Genomic DNA, 19,828 nt, shown 5'->3' with positions numbered 1-19,828 from the left:
GGTACCAGCAGCAGGGACTGTGTAGTCTTGTCCCAGTGCTGGTGTGTTCCAGGCTCTGTGCATGCTCTGTTGCTTTCAACGTAAGTTTTAAAAGCTTGGTTTTAGTGTGGTTGGTCTTCTAAAGCAAAACACCTGTTCTTGGAGTTCTCAAAATTCACATTTTAGAAGGTATATAGTGAAAGTTCTAGTACAAAATTGCTTTGAAGCTGTAATATGTCTTATTCCTGACCTGAATTTGATTACATTTGATTTCCAGCTGCTTTGACATTTTCCATCTCTACATTGCTTTAAATGGTTATCTGCACCATATAGCTGGTTACTATCAAATGTACAATAGACATTCTCTCCTGAAGGAAGAATGTTTGTTTTTTTGTTTTTTTTTTTTTTTTGTCTTGCAATAAAAGACAGATTTTGAATTATTTCTTAAGCTTTTTAAATGTATTTTCCAATGTCTTCAGTATGGAGACAACAATGTAATGGTTCTTCTAATGTGATTCTTCTAACTGATTCCTTCTTGGTTTTATCCTCTTCATCCAGCCAGGAGCTCTGTTTGCACTCTTAACCTTTGCCTCAAACCATCATCCACTTTCCAGTTGCTTTATTCTGAAGCTGGTTATAATCTTTTTGATTTACTGCTTTCCTTCCACTGTGATTTACATTCCCGATTCCTCAGTGTTTGACCTTACACTTATCTCTGTTGCAACACATTGTTCAGGCAAAACCCCTTTTGTCACCTGCTCTCAGTGATTTTACAGAAATGACTTTTTCTTTATCATTATCTATAGTTCCATCAATTTTTGTGTCATCTGCAATTTTTTTCTGGGATTTTTCTTGGAGATCGTTGTTAGAAATACTGCCCAGTGTTGAATAAAGTATCTATGCAGAATCTTCATGGGATAAGAATTTTTTTACTTTTTCATATTTTTTTTTTTTTTTTTTTTGCTTTGAACTGTTCTAGCAAGCCAGCTTTTAATCCACTTCATATGTGCTGCCCTGAATTCTTTTAGGACTAATATTTTGTAAAATGCCAAGAAATTCTTGAAATGCTTTGTATTCCTTGTATCAGCATACACATATCAAACATTTATTTTTTTAAACACATCATTCATTTTATATCATTTTATTTACTTTTTAAACTACTGATAAAGCATTGGCTGTTTCTCAGTCCTTTTGAACTTCCTTAGCTTTCCAGGGTTTATTAAATTCTACATTACTCTCCTGGTTTGGAGGACAGGTGTCTGCCAATACAGGCAGCAGCCTCTCTTTGAAATGGAGAATGTAAACCCCCTCCCTCCATATTATTAAAATTTTGAAATTAAGGGGCTCTCAGGCAAAGATATGGGAATCAGGAATAACAGTTCTTTACTAGGAAAATTAAAATAGAAGTACAGTATTACAAAGAACAATCCCAAATCACTGACAGTGTCAGAATACAACCTGACACCCCATCAGTCAGGGTGTTGGTAGCAGTCAGATTAAATGGTGGCTACAGTCCTCCAGCAGTGGCAGATGTAGTTCGCATGAAGCAGTGCTCCTGTAGAAGGGTGCAGTTTTCTTCTGAAGGTCCAGAGATGATGTGGAAAAGGTCCAGTTTTCCTCTGGAATTCAGTGGAAAGAAGATTGTCTTGCTGTCCAAAATCTCAGATTTTATCTAGGTAGGAAAGGCTTGGCTCCTCCCCCTGGCTGGAGCATCTCCCAGTGGGATGATGTAATTTTATCAGTCGTACAGTGGTACTTAATGGCCCAGCAGCAGATGGTATCTTCCTGGAGGGAGGATGGGTTGTGGAAAAGATAAAGATGACTTCCCCACCTTGTTTTAAAGATGGCCCATTAGCAGATGGTATGTGCCACGGAGCTAAGGATCACTGCCCCACCCAGCTTCAACAGATGAGGATAGAATACACATTTCTGGTTACATCCTGTATTGCAACCCAAGACAATTACTAGTTCAAAACATTAGTTGTGTATTTTTAATAGGTTAAAATATAATTTATGGGGTCCTGTGGGTTTAAAGATGTTTAGCAGTTGATATCAAGCTTCCATTGTGGTTACTGTTGAAATATTTTACTCTGATACTTAAACTGTGAACACTTCAAAATTAGAGGAAATAAACTCTTCTATTCATCCTCTTCACTGTAAACCATCTCGTAAGCATTTTGTATGGGCACATCTCTGAATGGAGACAGTGCAAAGCAAATTTGGGACCAGGTGAGAACACTCTGTGTATAGGAGGGAGAAAAGCCAAGTTGCTCCTGCTTCATGTGTGATGTGTCCTGCAGTCCAAGCATTAGAGGGTTCCTGTAACTTTTTCTCAGCTAAACCCACCCTGTACATTTGAGTCTGCATGAACTGTACTGATTTATTTGCTGTGGAACATACTCTTTTTCAGGGTTTGTGTCTCTCCCAGCTCCTCCTTGACGTTGAAAGACATAGGCAAAGAGTCGATAAGTAGGATTTGCTTTGCATAACTGCAATTCAAATTTTTATTTAAAATTTTTTGAGAGGCTATTCCCTTTTACCATTCTTTTGTCTATAATATAGGTTTTTCTCGGTATGTAACACTTCTAATTCTTTGTTTTTAAAACTGTGGAGCAGAAGCTCTTTGCATCATTTGTGCAAGCAGAAGGGGAAAGGTGTAGCATGTGTTCCTCCCACTCACAGCACAGAGTTGGAAATGTTCTCAGCACCCACCCATCTAAAAGAATGTCTCTGTCCAGCCACACTTCACTCCCTTATTACAGCAGGGTGAGTGGAAGAGGGACAGCATAACCTCATTTTTTAGTCTTTCAGCAGACAGATATCTCATTCCTTGGAACTATCATGGGGAAGAAAAATGCAGCATCTGTTCTTCAGATGTCATGATTTTTGAACCATGGCATATGAAGTCTTATCCAGATCACCATATACTTCCTAACATGAATACAAACAAGTTGTATATCCATAACACCTCTGTATATAACATGGGTGCAGTAAAAGACACTTCATTGCCATATCCTAGTATGGAAATTCACAGCTATGATAATTGTGAAACCTGCTGGAAATTTTTTGTGGTGATAAAAATTGAGGATGGGCCTCTTAACTTTGCTTTCAACATCATCACGTGGGCCTTCCAGCTAGCCTGGTTTCAGGTGTCTTTTTTTCCTTCTCACATCAGCTGGAGGATAGGTAAGCTTCCTTTTGATCTGCTGCTTGAGTAGTCTAACCTGTTAGGTTTATAAATTTGATCCTCGCTCTTTCTTACTGCACATCATTAGGTAGCTGAAAGAAGAATTCAGCAGTGATATTGACTGTCACAACACAGGAAATACTGCTGCAAGACAGTTCAGAAAATGCTATTTTTTTGTAGTCATGAGCTTCAGAGAACATGCAGGTTTTGTGTGTTCAAGAGTCACACCATGTGCCTGAGAGTGTTGTCAAAACACTTCCTGAATTCTTTCAGGCTTGGTGCTGTGACCACTGCTCTTGGGATCCTGTTCCAGTGCCCAAACATCTGCTGGGTGAAGAACCTTTTCCTGCTATCCAACCTAAACCTCCCCCTGACACAGTTTCAGGCCATTCCCTTGGGTCTTGTCACTGGTCTAGAGAGTGAAGAGATCTGTACCTTTCCCTCTGCTGCCCCTTCTGAGGATGTTGAAGACTGCAGTGAGGTCTCCCCTCAGTCTCTTCTCCAGGCTGAACAAAACAAATGACATCAACCACCCCTATTTTTCAGGCATTTCACAGACTAAGGAAGCTCCTTCCATAAGTTAATCTCTTAGCTGATGTGAACTAAATCTTCTCTTTGGGTGTTTGGGTATACACGTCCACCCTGGTACTTCTATACTCCTTGAAGTCCAGCTGGATGTCATTGCTTTGCAGTCCCTGTTGAAGTGCTCTGTGGCACCAGCCCAGGATAGAAATACCACATCTATCTCAACCTGCACAAACTTTTCTTATCTACTGGGCAGTGATCCCAACAATGCCCAGCTGTCCCGTGTTAATTACTATAAATATTGTCATTTTTCTGCAGTTGGCGGGCAGCAAGTTGTTGAACAATGAAGTATTTTGAGAGAGTTGCATTTATGTTCTTGAGATGCTTCCTTTGTGACTCTCAGGATCTAACCTAGTTGTTAAATAGCTGATACAAATTTGATTTTCAGACTTCAGAAGTTACCCCTTCTAACAGGTGGTTATTTTCAAGCTCAGAAGATGTGTTTTCTGCTCAGAAGAGGAGCATGTTGCACCTAGAACATGCTCTTCAGAGAAACCATGAAAGTAAGTCTGGAGTAGAGGAGTAGCTCATGGAGAAGTATATAAATTTGGCCTTTGTTGGCTATCCTGGTGCTAACCACACCAATTTTTTCCCACTGGAAATGCTTCTGCAATCATTTACTCCTCAGCAGTTACGAAATTATGGGAAGATAAAATTTGAAAGGAAATGTCGCTTAACATTTGGAAAAAAATGCTTTCCTCTAGGGAATAAATAATCCATATGCTTTAGTGCCTTTCTGCTCTTCATAGTTAAAGTGGCTTTCCTTCAAAGAGAACTCAACTTTTACGTACCATATGGTTGAAAAACGTCAGTTTTGTCAGTCTAGAATAATGGAGTCAACAGAGTTAATGCTCCAGATCTTAATATCCTTCCCAGTGGCAGTTTTCAGCAGGTCCAGTGCTTCCTGTACCAGTACTTTCAGACAAATGAGGCTTGTACAGTTTGCCACATCAAGCTTCTTAGCAGCAGAAGGCAGTCGACAGTGCCAATTTGCATGATGGTTAGACAACCACCCTGGCATTTGTCAGAGACTTACTGGTTTCTGCTCTGTCAGTTATTTCTGCCACCTTCCCTCTGGATCCTGCCATGAGCACAAACTTCAGATCTGTAAGTGGTATTAGTGAAGGAATTAACCCAACAGGAGTGCAGACCAGTGCTTCTCTTTCATTACTTTCTGGCTGTGAAATGCTAGACATAGTAAATACAGCAGGAATTGTGACCCTCTCTGAAGGAGGCTTAAGCAAATGTTGTTCCATCTAGTTTGCAAATTTTAGGAAGCTAGGTCAGCTATTCTTCTAAGAGAAGGATGCTGTTTATAAGTCACAAGCAACAACATATATTGGTACAAATGTGCAAAAAGAAAGCAGTAGTTGCCTTGTGCATAAAATAATAACGTTTTTTGTGAACACCCATCATTTGAGAATGTGCAGTCAGAAAGCTGCCGTGGAGAAGCTAGGAGGTGGCTAGAGCATTCCTGTCACTTCCTATTAAAGACTGACTGAGGGTACAGGTTTGCATATGTTGCTAACCAAAAGTTTCCAACGTGGATGTGTACTCACAGAGTGCACAGAGCAACAAATAGGTACTTCTCAGAGTTAACAGTTAGACAAATACTGTTTGAGCCATAAAATAAGTGCTGAATTCTCAAGTAAAAGTACAGTTGTCTATGTTGTGATTTTCCTGTTAGATGTAATTTGAAAAAAAAAATTTTTTTTTGTTTTGAAAACTGGACTTTGCTCAATAAAGGAATGTTGATAAGTAAAACTTGCATGTGAAACAGCATTTAAAAGTTCTCTTAATCTCTTGTAGGCCATAGAAAAACATCTCATCAGAAAGTCCAATGGAGGACTGACCTTCATTGGGGAGTGGAAGAACGGGCATCTTGAAAGAAAGATGGGCCATTTGACCTGTTTTGCAGGTGGAATGTTTGCCCTTGGAGCAGATGGTTCCAGAGATGACAAAGCTGGACATTATTTGCAGCTTGGAGCTGAAATTGCACATACATGTCATGAGTCATATGACAGGACAAGTAAGACCTATTGTCAATCTAATTATTTCAATAGATGGAATACAGCAACTGTTGTAATTATTTTTAGGATTTGTTATGGACCTTGTCTGATGTGCACTGGTTTTATACCAGTATGAATTTTTAACATCTGTGTATTTACTTCTACTCTGCATCATGATGACTAAATATAAACCCAGACTTTATGGTTCCTTCATGCATGTTTATCCTTTTTTTTTTTAATCAGTCACCTAAGATATGTCATATAGGTAGGGGGAGGAAGGAATTTGTGTGAACTCTTGTTCTCACAGATATATAGGGAAGTTTTTCATTTCATATGTACTGTTCTTACACTAAAGTAGAGGGAAAAATTTGTAAATAGACTTTTTACTGGTTTTAGTAATAGTGCATTCTAAGTACAATTAAGCAAGAGAGGATGAATACTACTGTGCAGACTGTAGAAGGCCAAAGGCCTAACTGGTGAGGAGGCAGCATCAGACTTCATTGTTGGGCTAGAAGTTTCTCAAGGTCAGTCTTTTGGACCAGGCTTATTTTATAGTGACCTTGATGCTTGAAGTGTACTGATTATGCTTAGGGTGGCCTTGCAGTTGTAAAACATAATTAAAATGGAAGAATCTCTGAATAGTAATCAGGGACATTTTGAGAACTGACTATCAGAAGTAAGAAGTTCACTAGAAAGTCATGAGCTCTTTGTCTGAACTGGGAGTTGAAAAATGTCCTGGTCTGTATCAGATGAAGAATTTTCAGCAGAGATTAGATTATATTAAGACTGCCTTAAAGACATGTGTAATTTGTCACCCAGAACACTCTGTATAAATCTGAATTTCAAACAGAGCAAATGCAGAGAAGGACCAGCTGAATGGAGTGGCAGAGCTTTTATCTTACAGTGGGGAAAATATGAGAGATTGGCCTGCTCAGGCTAGAAAAATAGTACTGAAGAAAGGAACAAATTTATTTATCTATTTATTTATTTATCTCAAGGGGCAAACACTGAAGAAAAATAGTTATTTTAAGATATAAAAGAACACAGCTGTAGCAAAAGCAGGATTTTTAAGCCTGTTGTGAATAAATGTAGATTGAAAATTGGAAATGGTTTTGCATAGCTATCAGAGAAGTGAGCTTCTGAAATACCTTCCCAATAGAAATAATGCTGACTAAAACTTAAGCAGTTTTAAGATGAGAATTCATGTATTTATTCACAGGATTACATCATATTATTGTATAGTTGCCTGTCTTTTTAAATAATTCAGTCACTCAAGTGATAATTTTATTTGGATAGCAACAGCTTTAAAAAAAGAAAAGAAAAAAAATATGAGTATGCTTAAGAGAAATAGATAGGACACAGCAGCTATTGTTGTATTCTGAAAAATTGCATTTAAATGTTTAATTTGACATTTAAAAATAAACAATGTTAAATTTACAGCTGTTTGAGCAGACCTAATTTTATTCCGTCAGATGTTTATTCTGTACCCTAAATAAGTCAAAAGATGGGGGAGATAAAAGTTTTGATTGCATATTTAATGACTGTACAAGAACACATGAGCAAGAAAGACTGAAAGCTGTACAGATGGCTGTAAATTTGCAATGGCCTTGTTTTCTTTTGTTCAGTCATGCAGTCCCAGGAATGTGGATTGTTTGGATGTTTTAGTCTTAATTTTCTGGACTGATTTTTCAAAGAAAATTAAGAACTTATATGTATAAAATGTCAACTTCTTCATTATGTTTTAACAGCAGAATTTGAGCATCATTGTACACTTTAATGGCAGAACTGGCTGATGGCAGAAAAAGCATCTTTAAGAGGGCAGACAGTCATCCTGGTTCAGCTAATAGGTTTATGGTTCAGCAGGCAAACAGGATTGCCTGATTTCTCTCCCCTGTGGACTTGGGAGAGAACTTGCCCCATTTGGCACCCTCAGAAGAGGGAGAAAGATGCAGAGACTGTGTGGAGGGGATAGGCAGCTCCTTCTTTAGATAAACCAGCAGAGCTGCCCTTTTCTGTGTCATCTCACAGCTGCTCATAAAAAACTACAGTATGTACCTGGTGATGTAATACTTTAGTATGAAAATACTACTTTATGAAGCAACTCAAATTTCTATAGCTGAGCTTGAGTCTCAGCAAAATTGAAAATGAATTTCACAGAATACTGGAAAATGAGGGCATTATATTGCCAACTGTCATCAACCTGTCCCACATACTGCAGGTTTGAAAGCCTGTTGGAGAAAAATTGGTATTTCAGAAAGCTGGTTATTTCAGTGCTGACTAGTACAGAGAACCTGGAAAGTCCTTAAAACTATTCCTGATGTATTTTCTTGGGGATTATATCGCAGTGGCAGCTGGAATCACTGCCATGTAATTGAGAAATTTATGCAGGGGCATAGTCTCACTAATAATCTGAGTCACCTATCAATATTCCCCAGGAATATCTGAGAGAAGATCTTAGGCTCCAGAGTCAGAGGCTGGAGAAGTGACTAGGTATGTTGTGAGAAGCTTGGGCCCTTGCCATGGCTCTGTGAAAATCCTTGTAGATTTGTGTTCCTTGGGATTTGTGTTTCCAGGATCTGTTGAATATATCGACATGAGAGCCCCCTCCAAGGCTCTTCCTCTATTTTTCTGAATGCATGTGGCACCCCTTAGAAACACTGAGGATTTGAAAAGGCTTATTGATGGTTAATGAGAGAACTTAACTGTAACCACAATAGTGTTACGATTATTCTACACATGCCTCTGCTTCCTACGAACTCTACTATTTTTTGTACCATAAACTATCAATTGATTAATACTACAGCCATCCTAAACCTTCCATCCTGTGACAGGAGATTTTAGGATTTTCCTGTAGTCTCTTGTGCTCTCAGTTTGGAGAGAAGATTGAGAAAAACAAAGATAAGGAGGCACGTTCTGATCTGTATGCCCACTTACCAGCAGAAGAAATTGTAATGCTGTCCGTGGGCACTGGTAAGACTACAAAAATACAGCTCATGGCACTAGGTTTCTTGATGTTTAAGCTTATGTGAATATTGCACATCTTGAGGTGTTCCAGTTTCTGGGGATTAGTTCTTTGTTTTTCATGCTTAATGTGCACCACTGTGAAACATGGCACAGGCATAAAATAATTGGCAATGCCAAATCTGTAGACGGCAACAAAAAAGAAGTCAAATTAAATTGAAATAATAGAAAGATCACTAACAGATCAGTCTGAATAATCAGCTTTCATAGGTATTGCAGAGGTTAAATAAATAAGCGAAATGATCTGTATAGACAGCATTGTGTGCTGATCTGTAGCACTCAGTATTTTTAGTACATTGTACCATCCCTTATGCATAAGAATTTTCCTAGCTATTAGCTGATAGTGTGTGAAGAAGTATTGACTGACTACAGGGAGCTTATTTTAGGATGAAATTTTTTGCACTTTAAAGTTTCTTGACAAGAGCTGTCCTCAGAATCATAGTGCAGCTTTAGCTGGTTTTTATGACAATTCTAGTGCAGATTAAGCCACATGACTGAGATTTCAGTTGAGACATATGCAAGGGTATGAGTTGATGCTGTCTCTGTCCCAAGATTCTCAGTTAGCAGCTAAACAGACAAGGCTGAAGAAACGAGAATAATAACATGTTTTTGTGAGATGTATGAAATAGCAATGGATGGAATTGATGGAATCATTCATAGTCTCTAACAGAAGTATCTTGGATGTTCTCTTCCTCCAATTTTGTATGAGTTAGAACCTAGCAAGTATTATAATTATGAATGCTTTCTTTCTTTCAGGAAATTTATTGCTAGATTGATTGTAGTCTTAAAGGAACATGCAAAACATACAACAATATTTGCAAAAGTATTTCTAAAATTAGAAATATATTTATCTAAAACTATAAGGATTTGCTCTTTTTTTTGGCAGTGCTAAATACAGCCCTCATTGAATCAATTTTATATCAGTTAAAATATTTTAAAATGGTGCTTGTTTAGCTTTGCATGTTTGCACTGGTATGAAATTGTTTCTAATCTGCTCTCCCTGCCTAAACTATAGTCTACCAGTGCTGTTAATATGAAAATATTTTTATTATTCTGTTAACACTATAGCATTATAAAATGGCCTTAGATTGTTCTTGGCTTAGAAGAATGGCCCCTGAAAGGTACCCATAATAGCTTCTTTTCTTTAGTCAGCTATTAGCAGAAGTGCTGTAATTAATTTTACATCCTTTGTTTTGGATAAGAATTCTGTGAAATCATCACAATATGCAGAAGTCACCCATCCTTGGGTGGTTTAATTTCTTGTAGTGCCCAATAGCATTAGGAGTAGGTGTGAGTAAATAATTAAAAATTTAATAAATGAGCAGGCTCCAAAGCAAGAGAAGACATCACAGTTTCTGTAGGTGGTGGATCACTAGAGCTGCCTGAAATCCAGCTTCTTTGGTGGATAAATCTAACATAGCTGTCATGCATGTTTCCCTGATTTCCTGAAGGCTTTTTAACAAGTGTTTTGCTAAGGCCCATTAGGGACATTAAGCAGTTACAATCTAAGCAGCAAGTACCTGCATGTTGGAAGAAAATGGGCTTAATATAGAAAATAGGATAGAGGTAAATAATCCACTCTTGCAGTGGATGAATGCTGGTTAACCACCAGTACTCTGGTATATTTGATATATTTACACATGTGTGTATAGGTGTGTGAATGTGTACTATATTTATACACATTGTAAGTGTATAGTATATTTACATTTCATACTTTAATATATATTATATATAAATAAAACATGCACACATATAAATGATCAGAAAAGGGCAGGAGCAGTAAGGTAAGTGTGCTGATAATAGAAAAAAAACCACTACACAAGAACCTTATGAGGTTGAATAACTATAATAAATTGCTAAATTAAATCCATTGTAGTTAAATGTAAAGTGAGACACCTATGAAAAAATTATTTCTAACCTCACATATTAAATGATGACTGTTAACTGACCATTGCAATTCAGGAAATTGCTTTTGAGATTATGAAAATGTCAACTCAGTAGCACTCAGGAAAAACAAAATGAGAAAGAACAAAATAGAAAATGTCATTATTTCACTGTGTTTATCTCATCTGCACTCTTTCTTTTCTGTATTTGCTGGCCCTCTCTCATTTTACAAAGGATGTAGTAGAATTGGAAGAGTTGCAGAGAAGGGCAAGAAGATTAACTGAAGGCATGGAACAGTTTCCATTCAAGCCACAACTGAATTTGATAGTATTATTCAGGGTGGAAAAGGACCTTCTAGGTAGGATTGAGCAGATTTGCAAAATCACATTGGAAAGTGGTTCTGCATCAAATAGATATTAGAGATATGAATGTCCTTAGCAGATGTTGTTTTGCATGTCCAAGGCTTACACAGATTTAAGGAAGCACCAGATAACTATTTGGGAAATAAATCTATTAAGAATTACTAACACCTAAAAAGTATGTCCCGTCTGGGAGAAGTCTTGAGCTCAAAAACAGTAGAGGCTGGTGAAAAAGATGGGAAAAGGCATCTCATATACTTGACAGGTTCTTCCACTTCCCCACTGATGTCTGATTTTGGCTATTGTTTGAGATGTGATACTGGAGCAGACAGAATTCCATTTGGTCCAATATGACCATTCTTATATTCAGAATTTTGAATAAATTGAACTTTGTATCTTATCTCCTCCATTTTATAGTGAGATTTATTTAATTTTTTAAAGTGAAACAAATAAAGTGGTCCATTTTGAAAGAAGTGCAATAAACATTTCTCAATGGAGTTTCCCTCATCGTTCATGTGGCTGAAGCAGAGTGATGTTTTTTCTTTTGGCATCCAGAGCCATAGTCCCTTGAAACAAAAAGATTAAGGAACTTCTTTTGAAGATTTTCTGCTGGGGCATGCACTGAGAGTTGCTTGTATTTTTCATTATAGTATTCTAAGGTTCCCTTTTCAGACCCATGAAACCATGGTTAATTTGAATATCTGGCCCATAGGAATTACATGATTAATTGCTTTGATAAATTTTAAAGCTTGAGTGCAACTTCAGAGTTCTGTGCCTTAAAAATTCTCTGCCAAAACAAATGGTGGAGTGCAGCTGTAGATAAGAGTACATTATTAATGTTAAATTTGAGGACCAGTGTGCAGCTGTCTAATACATAATATGTCTAATTGCAACTTCGTATTATAGACAGTTTTTCTACAGGTGTGTTGTTCTTATATGAGTAGTCTTCCAAGTGCTGGCACAGGACTTTTACAGGTTCCTTTAAGGGCTTAAATAATCAATCTCTTAGTTCAGAGATTTATTTTCAGGTGTGCTTAAGACTTCATTGCCCAGTTGTAAACCCCTTACTTGAAGATCACAGCACATCAGTTACAGTGGCTTGATAGCATGTCCTTAAACCAGCAGTCTGGATGAAGATACAGATTATTTGACATGATGCTACTTGGTTTATTTCCAAGATCTTTTCCTGCTGTGCTGGGGAGGATCAAAGGACATCAAAACCTGTGTTGACCTTTTTTTTTTTTTTTGCTTTTTCTTGTAAAGAACTGATGTCAGTCACTTCAATTTTATGCTGTAGTTGAATGTGTTAGTGTGTTTATATTCTTAGTGTTTCATTAATTTTCAAGAGGATTACTGTAGTCCTGTCAAAATAGTTAGTTTTCTCACAGGAATTGGATACATTATTCATATGAAAAATTATAGGCATCAACAGTAGGAAATATTTATGCGACTGCTTAAAGACTAGCTAGGTTCTGATTTTTTCCACAAGTTTGGTATCTAGCAGTTTCCTTCCCATCCTTCCTGCAGAGATTGGTATGGAACAATTATTTTTCTTACTAATACTTTTTTTTTTTGGTTGTTTGTTTCCTCTGCAGCACTAAAGCTGGGCCCAGAAGCATTCAAATTTGATGGTGGCGTGGAGGCAGTGGCAGTACGGCAGAATGAGAAGTATTACATCCTAAGGCCAGAGGTGATTGAGACCTATTGGTATATGTGGAGATTCACCCATGATCCCAAGTACAGGCAGTGGGGCTGGGAGGCAACACAGGTAACTGTATTAATTATCTGTTAGTAATTTAATTTTGTGTATTTTTCCTTTGTAGTCACTTCGGTCTCATGGTACTGAAACGCTTTGAGTGGTAATTGATTTTCACAGGTTCCTGCAAACCAGGGTATATGTGAGGGTGCACACAATTATTGCTGTTCTGCATCTGCTGAGTCAGGTGCTCAGTTAAGAGGTGCACTCAGCATTATATAACGTGGAAATAGAACCCCCTAGTCATGACTCCTACTGTTGTCAATAGTGCACAGCCCCCAAGAGTTTCTCTACTTCCCTACTGTCGCTCCAGTAGTCTTTGGAAACAGCTCAAAGTCACTTTCAGAGATGAGAGTAAACATTAAAGATAACAAGTTAGTAGTGAAATATTTTGCCAAACAAGATGAGGGAAGAGCAAAGGAAGAAACAAACCAGGAGACTGGATATGTTTATTCTGGGGCCGAAACCTAGTTTTGCTCCAGAAGCAAGAGATCAAGAAAAGGTGGGAAGAGATCTGTTGAGATGCCTATATTCAGAATATTTAGCCAAGCTCATTACTATCCATCCCTCAGCACAGCTATAACACCTAGAAAAGGCCAGGTATTTTACAGTTGTGTCTTAGTGTGGTTTTGCCTTTTAGTCTGTTTTGTTCCAGCCAGGACTATGTTATTCTAGAGACAAGTTCCACATCTTGTAGCATTTGTATTCCAGAATAGGCTGTTGCTGTCTCTGAAACATCAAACATTGAGTTTCATCATCTCTGCTGCCTAAACTAGCATATTTCTAATATGACAAAGTTAATAACCTACTCCTTGCCTGTGTAGTTACAAAAATTCTTGCTGGTCTAACACCCGCTCCTTTCAGAAGCTATGGCTGGATGATCCAAGCTGAGGAGGGGTCCTTTGTAATAGGTTAAAGGATTTACAGATTTAAAGATTTTCAGGCCAGGATCAGTCTCTTAAGCACACTGCAAAGCATGTCTTTTAATTGCATTTTGTTCAGTTTTTTCCATTTGCTTTCTCCATTATCTTGGTCACCATTAATGCTTTCAAAACAAACCCTCCCTTCTTCCTCCCCTGCCTCCAATTTTCTCTGCGTGCGGGGTAGGATTTTATTTTATCCTTCTGTCAACCTCCATCGAAGTTGTAAATCAAGCAGCCTATGTGTTTAATTGCCTCTGTCCTTACAGACTGCCTTCTTCTGCTTGTTTCCTTGATAAATATTTCTTTATCGAACATAGCCATAAAATAGCTTTGACTTCTTCATAAATGGTTTTGCAAACCCCTCCTTCCCACAATTAGGAATTTTTTTACCCCACTATCATACTGACACAGAAGCTTGAAGCTTTTTGTTCCCCAGGATTTTCTGTTCATTGCATATAGATAATAAGTTCTTGTGTTTATTCCTCACACCTACTCACTACTTTTTCTTCTTCCCTATCACACACAGCTCTGGCTGTGTTTATTCCATCATTTATAAATAGCGAAGAATATGGTGTGACACGCAGAGTAGTTGGCTTACTGCTATTGTGCAGCACTGTCTGAATTTGTCTTCCTTTTGCCTTCCAACCTCTGAAGCATACTTTGATTTATTATCTATATTTTTTGACAAAACTTATGATCTTTAGTTCAAATCCTATGCCTTGTCTGTTTTGTTACATTTTCCCAAATCCAGTGTCTGTAGGGGAAAAGCCAGGAAGTTCAATCTTACATTCCCTCAGTGACCATAAATCCCTGTGACAGGGTCTCTGTCTCTTTCCTGATTAAAAAAAGGCTAATTCTCCCTAATACTATACTTAGCACTGAAGACAATATACATCTCAATTGTATTGGACCAGTCAAATTGGATGGTGGTATGCTGGGGGGCTGGCTGAAGTATTACAGAAATATGTGTGCAAGATACTCAGGGTAAGTACAGGAAATTACTAAAATCCTTTTCAGGCTAATTATTTGAAGGCAATAAGAACCACCACCTCACAATAGGCATGTAAAGCCAATTACTAATCTGAGCTGTGTGAATGAAGGGTTCAATTAAGAGTTGTGGACTTGTGTGTCTCACTAAGTATGATTGCACCACAGAGGCTGCTGACTTCCTCAGAGCTTCTACTAACAGTGAAAATAAATAGACAAGACCTGAAGCTCGGGCTAACTTCAGGCAAATTGAGGATTGATAGTAAGATGGAGTGGAAGGACCTATAGCTCTCTGCCCTCATGAGACCTCAGTTGCACCCAGATCTGGGGTCCTCAGCAGAAGAAAGACATGGACCTGTTAGAGCAGGTTCCAGGAAGGGACATGGATATGATCCAAGGGTGGAAGCACCTCTCCTACAAAGACAGGCTGAGAGAGCTGGGGTTGTTCAGCCTGGGGAAGGGAAGGCTCCAGGCACACCTCATTGTAGCCTCTTAGTACCTAAAGAGGGCTTATTAAAAGAAACAAGATGGTGTTTTTATATGGGGAGGTAGTGACAGGACAAAAGGTAATGGTTTTAAACTGAGAGAGGACAGATTTATATTAGATGTTAGAAGGAAATTCTTTACTGAGAGGGTGGTGAAGCACCTGGAACAGGTTGCCCAGAGAAGCTGTGGATATAAGTGTTCAACGTCAGGTTGGATGGAGCACTGGGCATCCTGTTCTGGTGAGTGGCATCCCTACCCATGGCAGTGAGGTTGGAACTAGATGATCCTTGAGGTCCTTTCTAGCCCAAGCCATTCTATGATTCTACTTAGTGAAGAAGAGTAGACAGGAAAGAGCCAGACATAGGTTGGAGGTAAAAGAAATATGGTTTCACAGTTTTATGGGTTAGAAGCTGTCAGTACGACAGCTGGTGAAGAAACTGGCACATTTTTATTTTGGCACAGTCAAGAAAAGTCACATATGCCACAAAAAACACCCTCAGAGAAACTGAGGGAGCTGGGGTCCAATCTAGAAGCACATCAAATTTTATTTCCAAAGAACTTAGGTTCAATTTGAATTTGCCTAGTTTCAGCTCTCAGTCACTGAGTTTTCCTATTACTTCCTATGCCATTTAAAAATTTCCTTTCTCCTCTGTTTTCTTTCCAAAGAATTTTTGTAGAATATAATAAGCTTAGTGTTGACTCTACTGAAGATGCTAAACAAATTGCATTGTCTCTCACTGTAAAACATTTTCTCTGAATGCCTGCACCTACATAAGTTCATTATCCTTCTGTAAAAATGAATTTTAGAATTGCATATTCCAGTGTTGACTTCAGTGGAAAGAAGTTTAGCCTGGTCAAAAATAACACTCTGTCCCTGCTGCTGTCTCCCTGTTTACTGTCCTTGTGTACATCTGCCACAATGTCCTAGCAGGAAATCAGACTGAATTGTCTTCCATGACCGTGGAAGTTTTTGAAGTGTCTCTACCTTCCAGGCTAGCCTGGGTTTGCAGTTACACAGTCTTGATGACTGGATTTAGGATTATGTGCCTGGTTTTATAAAACTCATTTTGTTTGGCACCCAGTTACCAGCAGGTTACACTGTCTGTTGTTACTTACATATGTCATTTTAGCCAGCAGCAATGTTGCAGTGGTTGATAAAACTTCAGACTGCTCCTTGTGGATCTCAATGAGAAGCAGCTCTTTGTTGTGATGATTTTGCATTGCCAGTTCTTTCTTAGAGTGCTGCCAGTCAGTTTTAAATTGAATTATATTGATATGGTATAATGCTTCTTTGTCTTCCCATAACATCTTAAAGTACCATGTCAATTGCCTCAAAAGCTTTTAAGTTTATTACAGCTCTGCAGTTACCTTTATTTGTCGAATTTTTAGCTTTAAAGAATGAAATCAAGCTTATGACCAAGATAGTTTTCTATAAAACCATGCTGATTGGTACCAGTTATCCTCTAATTCTTATATATTCTTATATATATTCTTCTGTGTCTCTGTAATTGATTGGAACTAACATCAGGTATGCCATCCTAAAGTTATTGTGTCTGCCAATGCCTTGTAATGGTAGCAGTATTACCTTAATACCCTTCCAGTCATTTTGGAGCTTCCCTGTATTCTGGGATGCAAAAAATTAAGCATTGTTTTATCAAGGAGACTGGTCTTCAACTCTGGAGTGAAAGTGTATCTGGGTGGCAAATCAGATGCCATGACACCAACTACTCTAAGGTCTGTGTGCAGACAGAACACTGAAAATTTCAAGTATTTAAGCAGCTTGTCTGTGGCACCAGGCTTTTCAGCCAGTGTCCTGAAGTTCTATACAGCTCTGAATCAAGGACTAATTATTTGTTAATGTTTTAAAATTTTCTATTTGGATGTCTGTAAAGCAATCTTTAAGAGGCTTTCTTCCTGTACAGTTCACTACAACCTGTATCATATAGAACTCTGATCAGCTAGGGTAAATCCTTTGCCTATTCTGAACATAAGTCTCCCTTCCCAAGGAGAAATTTCTGAAGATACAAGGTTCCTTGGTAACCATAAGGAAAAAAACAGTTGATATAGTTAAAACATTTTCTTTCTCCAGGCTTGTAGGCCTGCTGGTTGCACCAGTGTTGTGCTTAGTTACCCAAGTAAGAGGTGTCTACAGCACAGAGCAGGATCTCAGTGCTATCCATTAGCTACAGTTTCCAAAATAAGCAAATTTTGTCTGGTCCACTCACTTGGGGGTTTAATTCTTCTGGAGGAAGGAGATGGTGTCCTAACAGTGGTATTATGTATTCCTTGTTTTCATTTTGCCACAGTCATTAGCAGGTTTCTCCTGTGCAGGCTGTGGCACACAGCATCAGGGCTGCTGACTGGTTGACCAGAGAAACTCTGTCCTGATCAGACAGTGTGCTGGGAATTCTGGTGGAGTTTTTACCTGTGGGGCTTTCTCCTCCATCTTGCCATGCTTCAGAGCAGGCACAAGGTCATGTTCTGTGTTATTATAAAAGGGGATATTGGAAGAGCAGGCACTTTATTTTCTGCCTAAAGAGCAAAAGTGCTTTGGCTCGTGTTTATTCATGTAACACCTGCCTGGTGACTGTAGGAGTTCTGGGGAGGAATATGCAAATGGTTCTGTAAACAGCATATGCATTATTTCTTCAGAAGCTAGGCAATTAGGTTTTTTCTTTCCTTTTTGTTAGTTAGTTGATTGGTCTGGTTTGATTTTGTGTGGAGAGAGTGGTGTTGGGTGTTTTTGTTTTGTTCATGTTGTTTTTTGGCTGCCATGTGGTAGCTAGCATCCCTTTGGTTGTGCAAGAGTGTGCAGACAAAGAGATTGCCATGCATTTGGTGCTGTTGGGTTAGATGTGTCACATAGACCTATACCTTTTTCTTCACTGTAGAGAAAATCTGGTCAACTGGGATGTTAGCATGTGACTAGTCTCAATGTAGCCCTAGCCTGCACCAGTAAGCAAATCTGAAAACAATTCACCCAGACATTTTCTCCTTTTAGACTCAAGTTCAAATAAAAAATGGAGCGTTTTCATCCAAACTTGGAGAAAGCTGTGCTCGAGATAAGGAATTACAGCAAGGATTAGATTTTGCCAAGAAAAATTGTACCTTTCTTGGCATAAGTTCAGGCTCTAGAGCCACAGCCATTCCAATAACATCCTTTTGCCAGTCTCTCCACTTGCTTTTCTAAAAACCTTGCTTTTCAGAAATGTGAAAGAACTTTGTACAGTCTGGATTATTCTTTGGTCCACGAACAGTCTGATTTCCACAGGGTAAGAGTGTATTCTAGGAGGAGGTCAGCTGTAGTACCTGCTGTGCTGTGGGTCACTGTCCTGGGTATCCTGCTCATCTTTTCGCTTTTCCTTCTGATTTCAGTGACAGCATCTGCTGACATTCTTTGGTCAGTGGAAAATTCCTCTTTGTCTCCCGGTATTTCTGGTATGCAGTGGCAATACTGAGGTCCTTGAAGAGTTAGTTTTGATTGAATCTGTTTTCTCTGCATAAAAAGGGCATCATTCAAAACTTACTTCCTCCCCTGCCTTGGCTCCCCTCAGCTTCTGCTAAGTATATCTAGCAAAAATCAGAATTAACAAAAATGTGGGCCTAAAGCATCATGTGGAGAGGAGCTTCACACAAGGCTATCAGGCTGAATCATAGATTACTGATCTACAGGTAGCTGTGTTCAGTCATTGGTAATGACAGACATCCCGAGACAAACATTTTCCTTCATCCCTGCTTCTTTTCTGTCCCTGCATGAATCTATTAAAAGAGTTGGTGTCTGCTGAGGAAGCACAGTCAAAGCAGCAGGGAAGCACAAATAACCTGTGAATCATTTCAGAGTTGTTTCTTCTGAGCCAGTGTTAATGGCTGATATCCTTGTGTGCTGTAAGGTCGTGCGTGCAAATGGAATAATGAAAGTGTAGGCGAGAGGTGCTACTAGCACTTTCTTTCCAGTCTCCTCCTCTTCCATTGTGCTTTTCACAGTACTGTTTTGGAGCTGGGGGGGAGGTGGGGGGAAACCACTGGCCCCTTCCTTCATGGAATGTATATGGATTTAAACTCCATGCTTTAAAGAGCTCTGCTGCAGTCCAGCACGCAAGCTGACTTGAGTTTCAATTGTATAAAGGGGAAATATCATATCTAGGAGAAGAAGAAGAGGGGCAAAAGCAGCAGCTAGAAGAGTTTACAGGATGAAATCAACGGTCCATAAAGATGAGTACAGTATTTTATTTCTACTTTCAGTAAGTCTCCATGACTAGCTACAAGTCAAAGAATTCCTATAATGCTTCAGATTCTTCTAGTTCCAAAATGCAGGAATATTTGTTACCTTCCTTAACACTTATTGCATTGATTTGACTGGTGGTTGTTCTACCCAGTGTCACCAATGGGGAACTGCATGAACTCAGAGAAAAAGTATATGGAGTCCTTGTCTTGTCATCAATATTGGCTAACAGTAAATACCCAGGAAAGAAAGTGTTCTTCCCCAGAATACTTTCTTAGCATGTAGCAGTTTGCCAAATGTGGTGTCATTAATAACCCTGGATGGATGCTACTTCTGTATGTGTCCAGTCTCTTTTTCTTGTTTTTCAGCATAAACTGTTGATGTCCATAGCATCCTTCAACAAAGTTTCATAGCAGAAAAATGCAGCACA

The 19,828-nt window shown here is 38.7% G+C and overlaps 1 protein-coding gene across 1 annotated transcript in view; it reads left to right on the top strand.

Moving 5' to 3' along the window:
• MAN1A2 (mannosidase alpha class 1A member 2) overlaps window positions 1-19,828 on the top strand; it is a 135,275-nt gene that overhangs the window by 108,212 nt on the left and 7,235 nt on the right. The window contains exons 10-11 of the mRNA XM_056514231.1: window positions 5,561-5,780; window positions 12,620-12,792. Coding sequence (XP_056370206.1) covers window positions 5,561-5,780; window positions 12,620-12,792 — 393 coding nt within the window. The remainder of the gene's footprint in view (window positions 1-5,560; window positions 5,781-12,619; window positions 12,793-19,828) is intronic.

This window comes from Oenanthe melanoleuca, chromosome 1, assembly GCF_029582105.1.
Source record: "Oenanthe melanoleuca isolate GR-GAL-2019-014 chromosome 1, OMel1.0, whole genome shotgun sequence".
In the NCBI taxonomy this organism is placed as follows: domain Eukaryota; kingdom Metazoa; phylum Chordata; class Aves; order Passeriformes; family Muscicapidae; genus Oenanthe; species Oenanthe melanoleuca.
The sequence above is the reverse complement of the archived record's forward strand: the minus strand, read 5'-3'. Positions and strand labels throughout refer to the sequence as shown.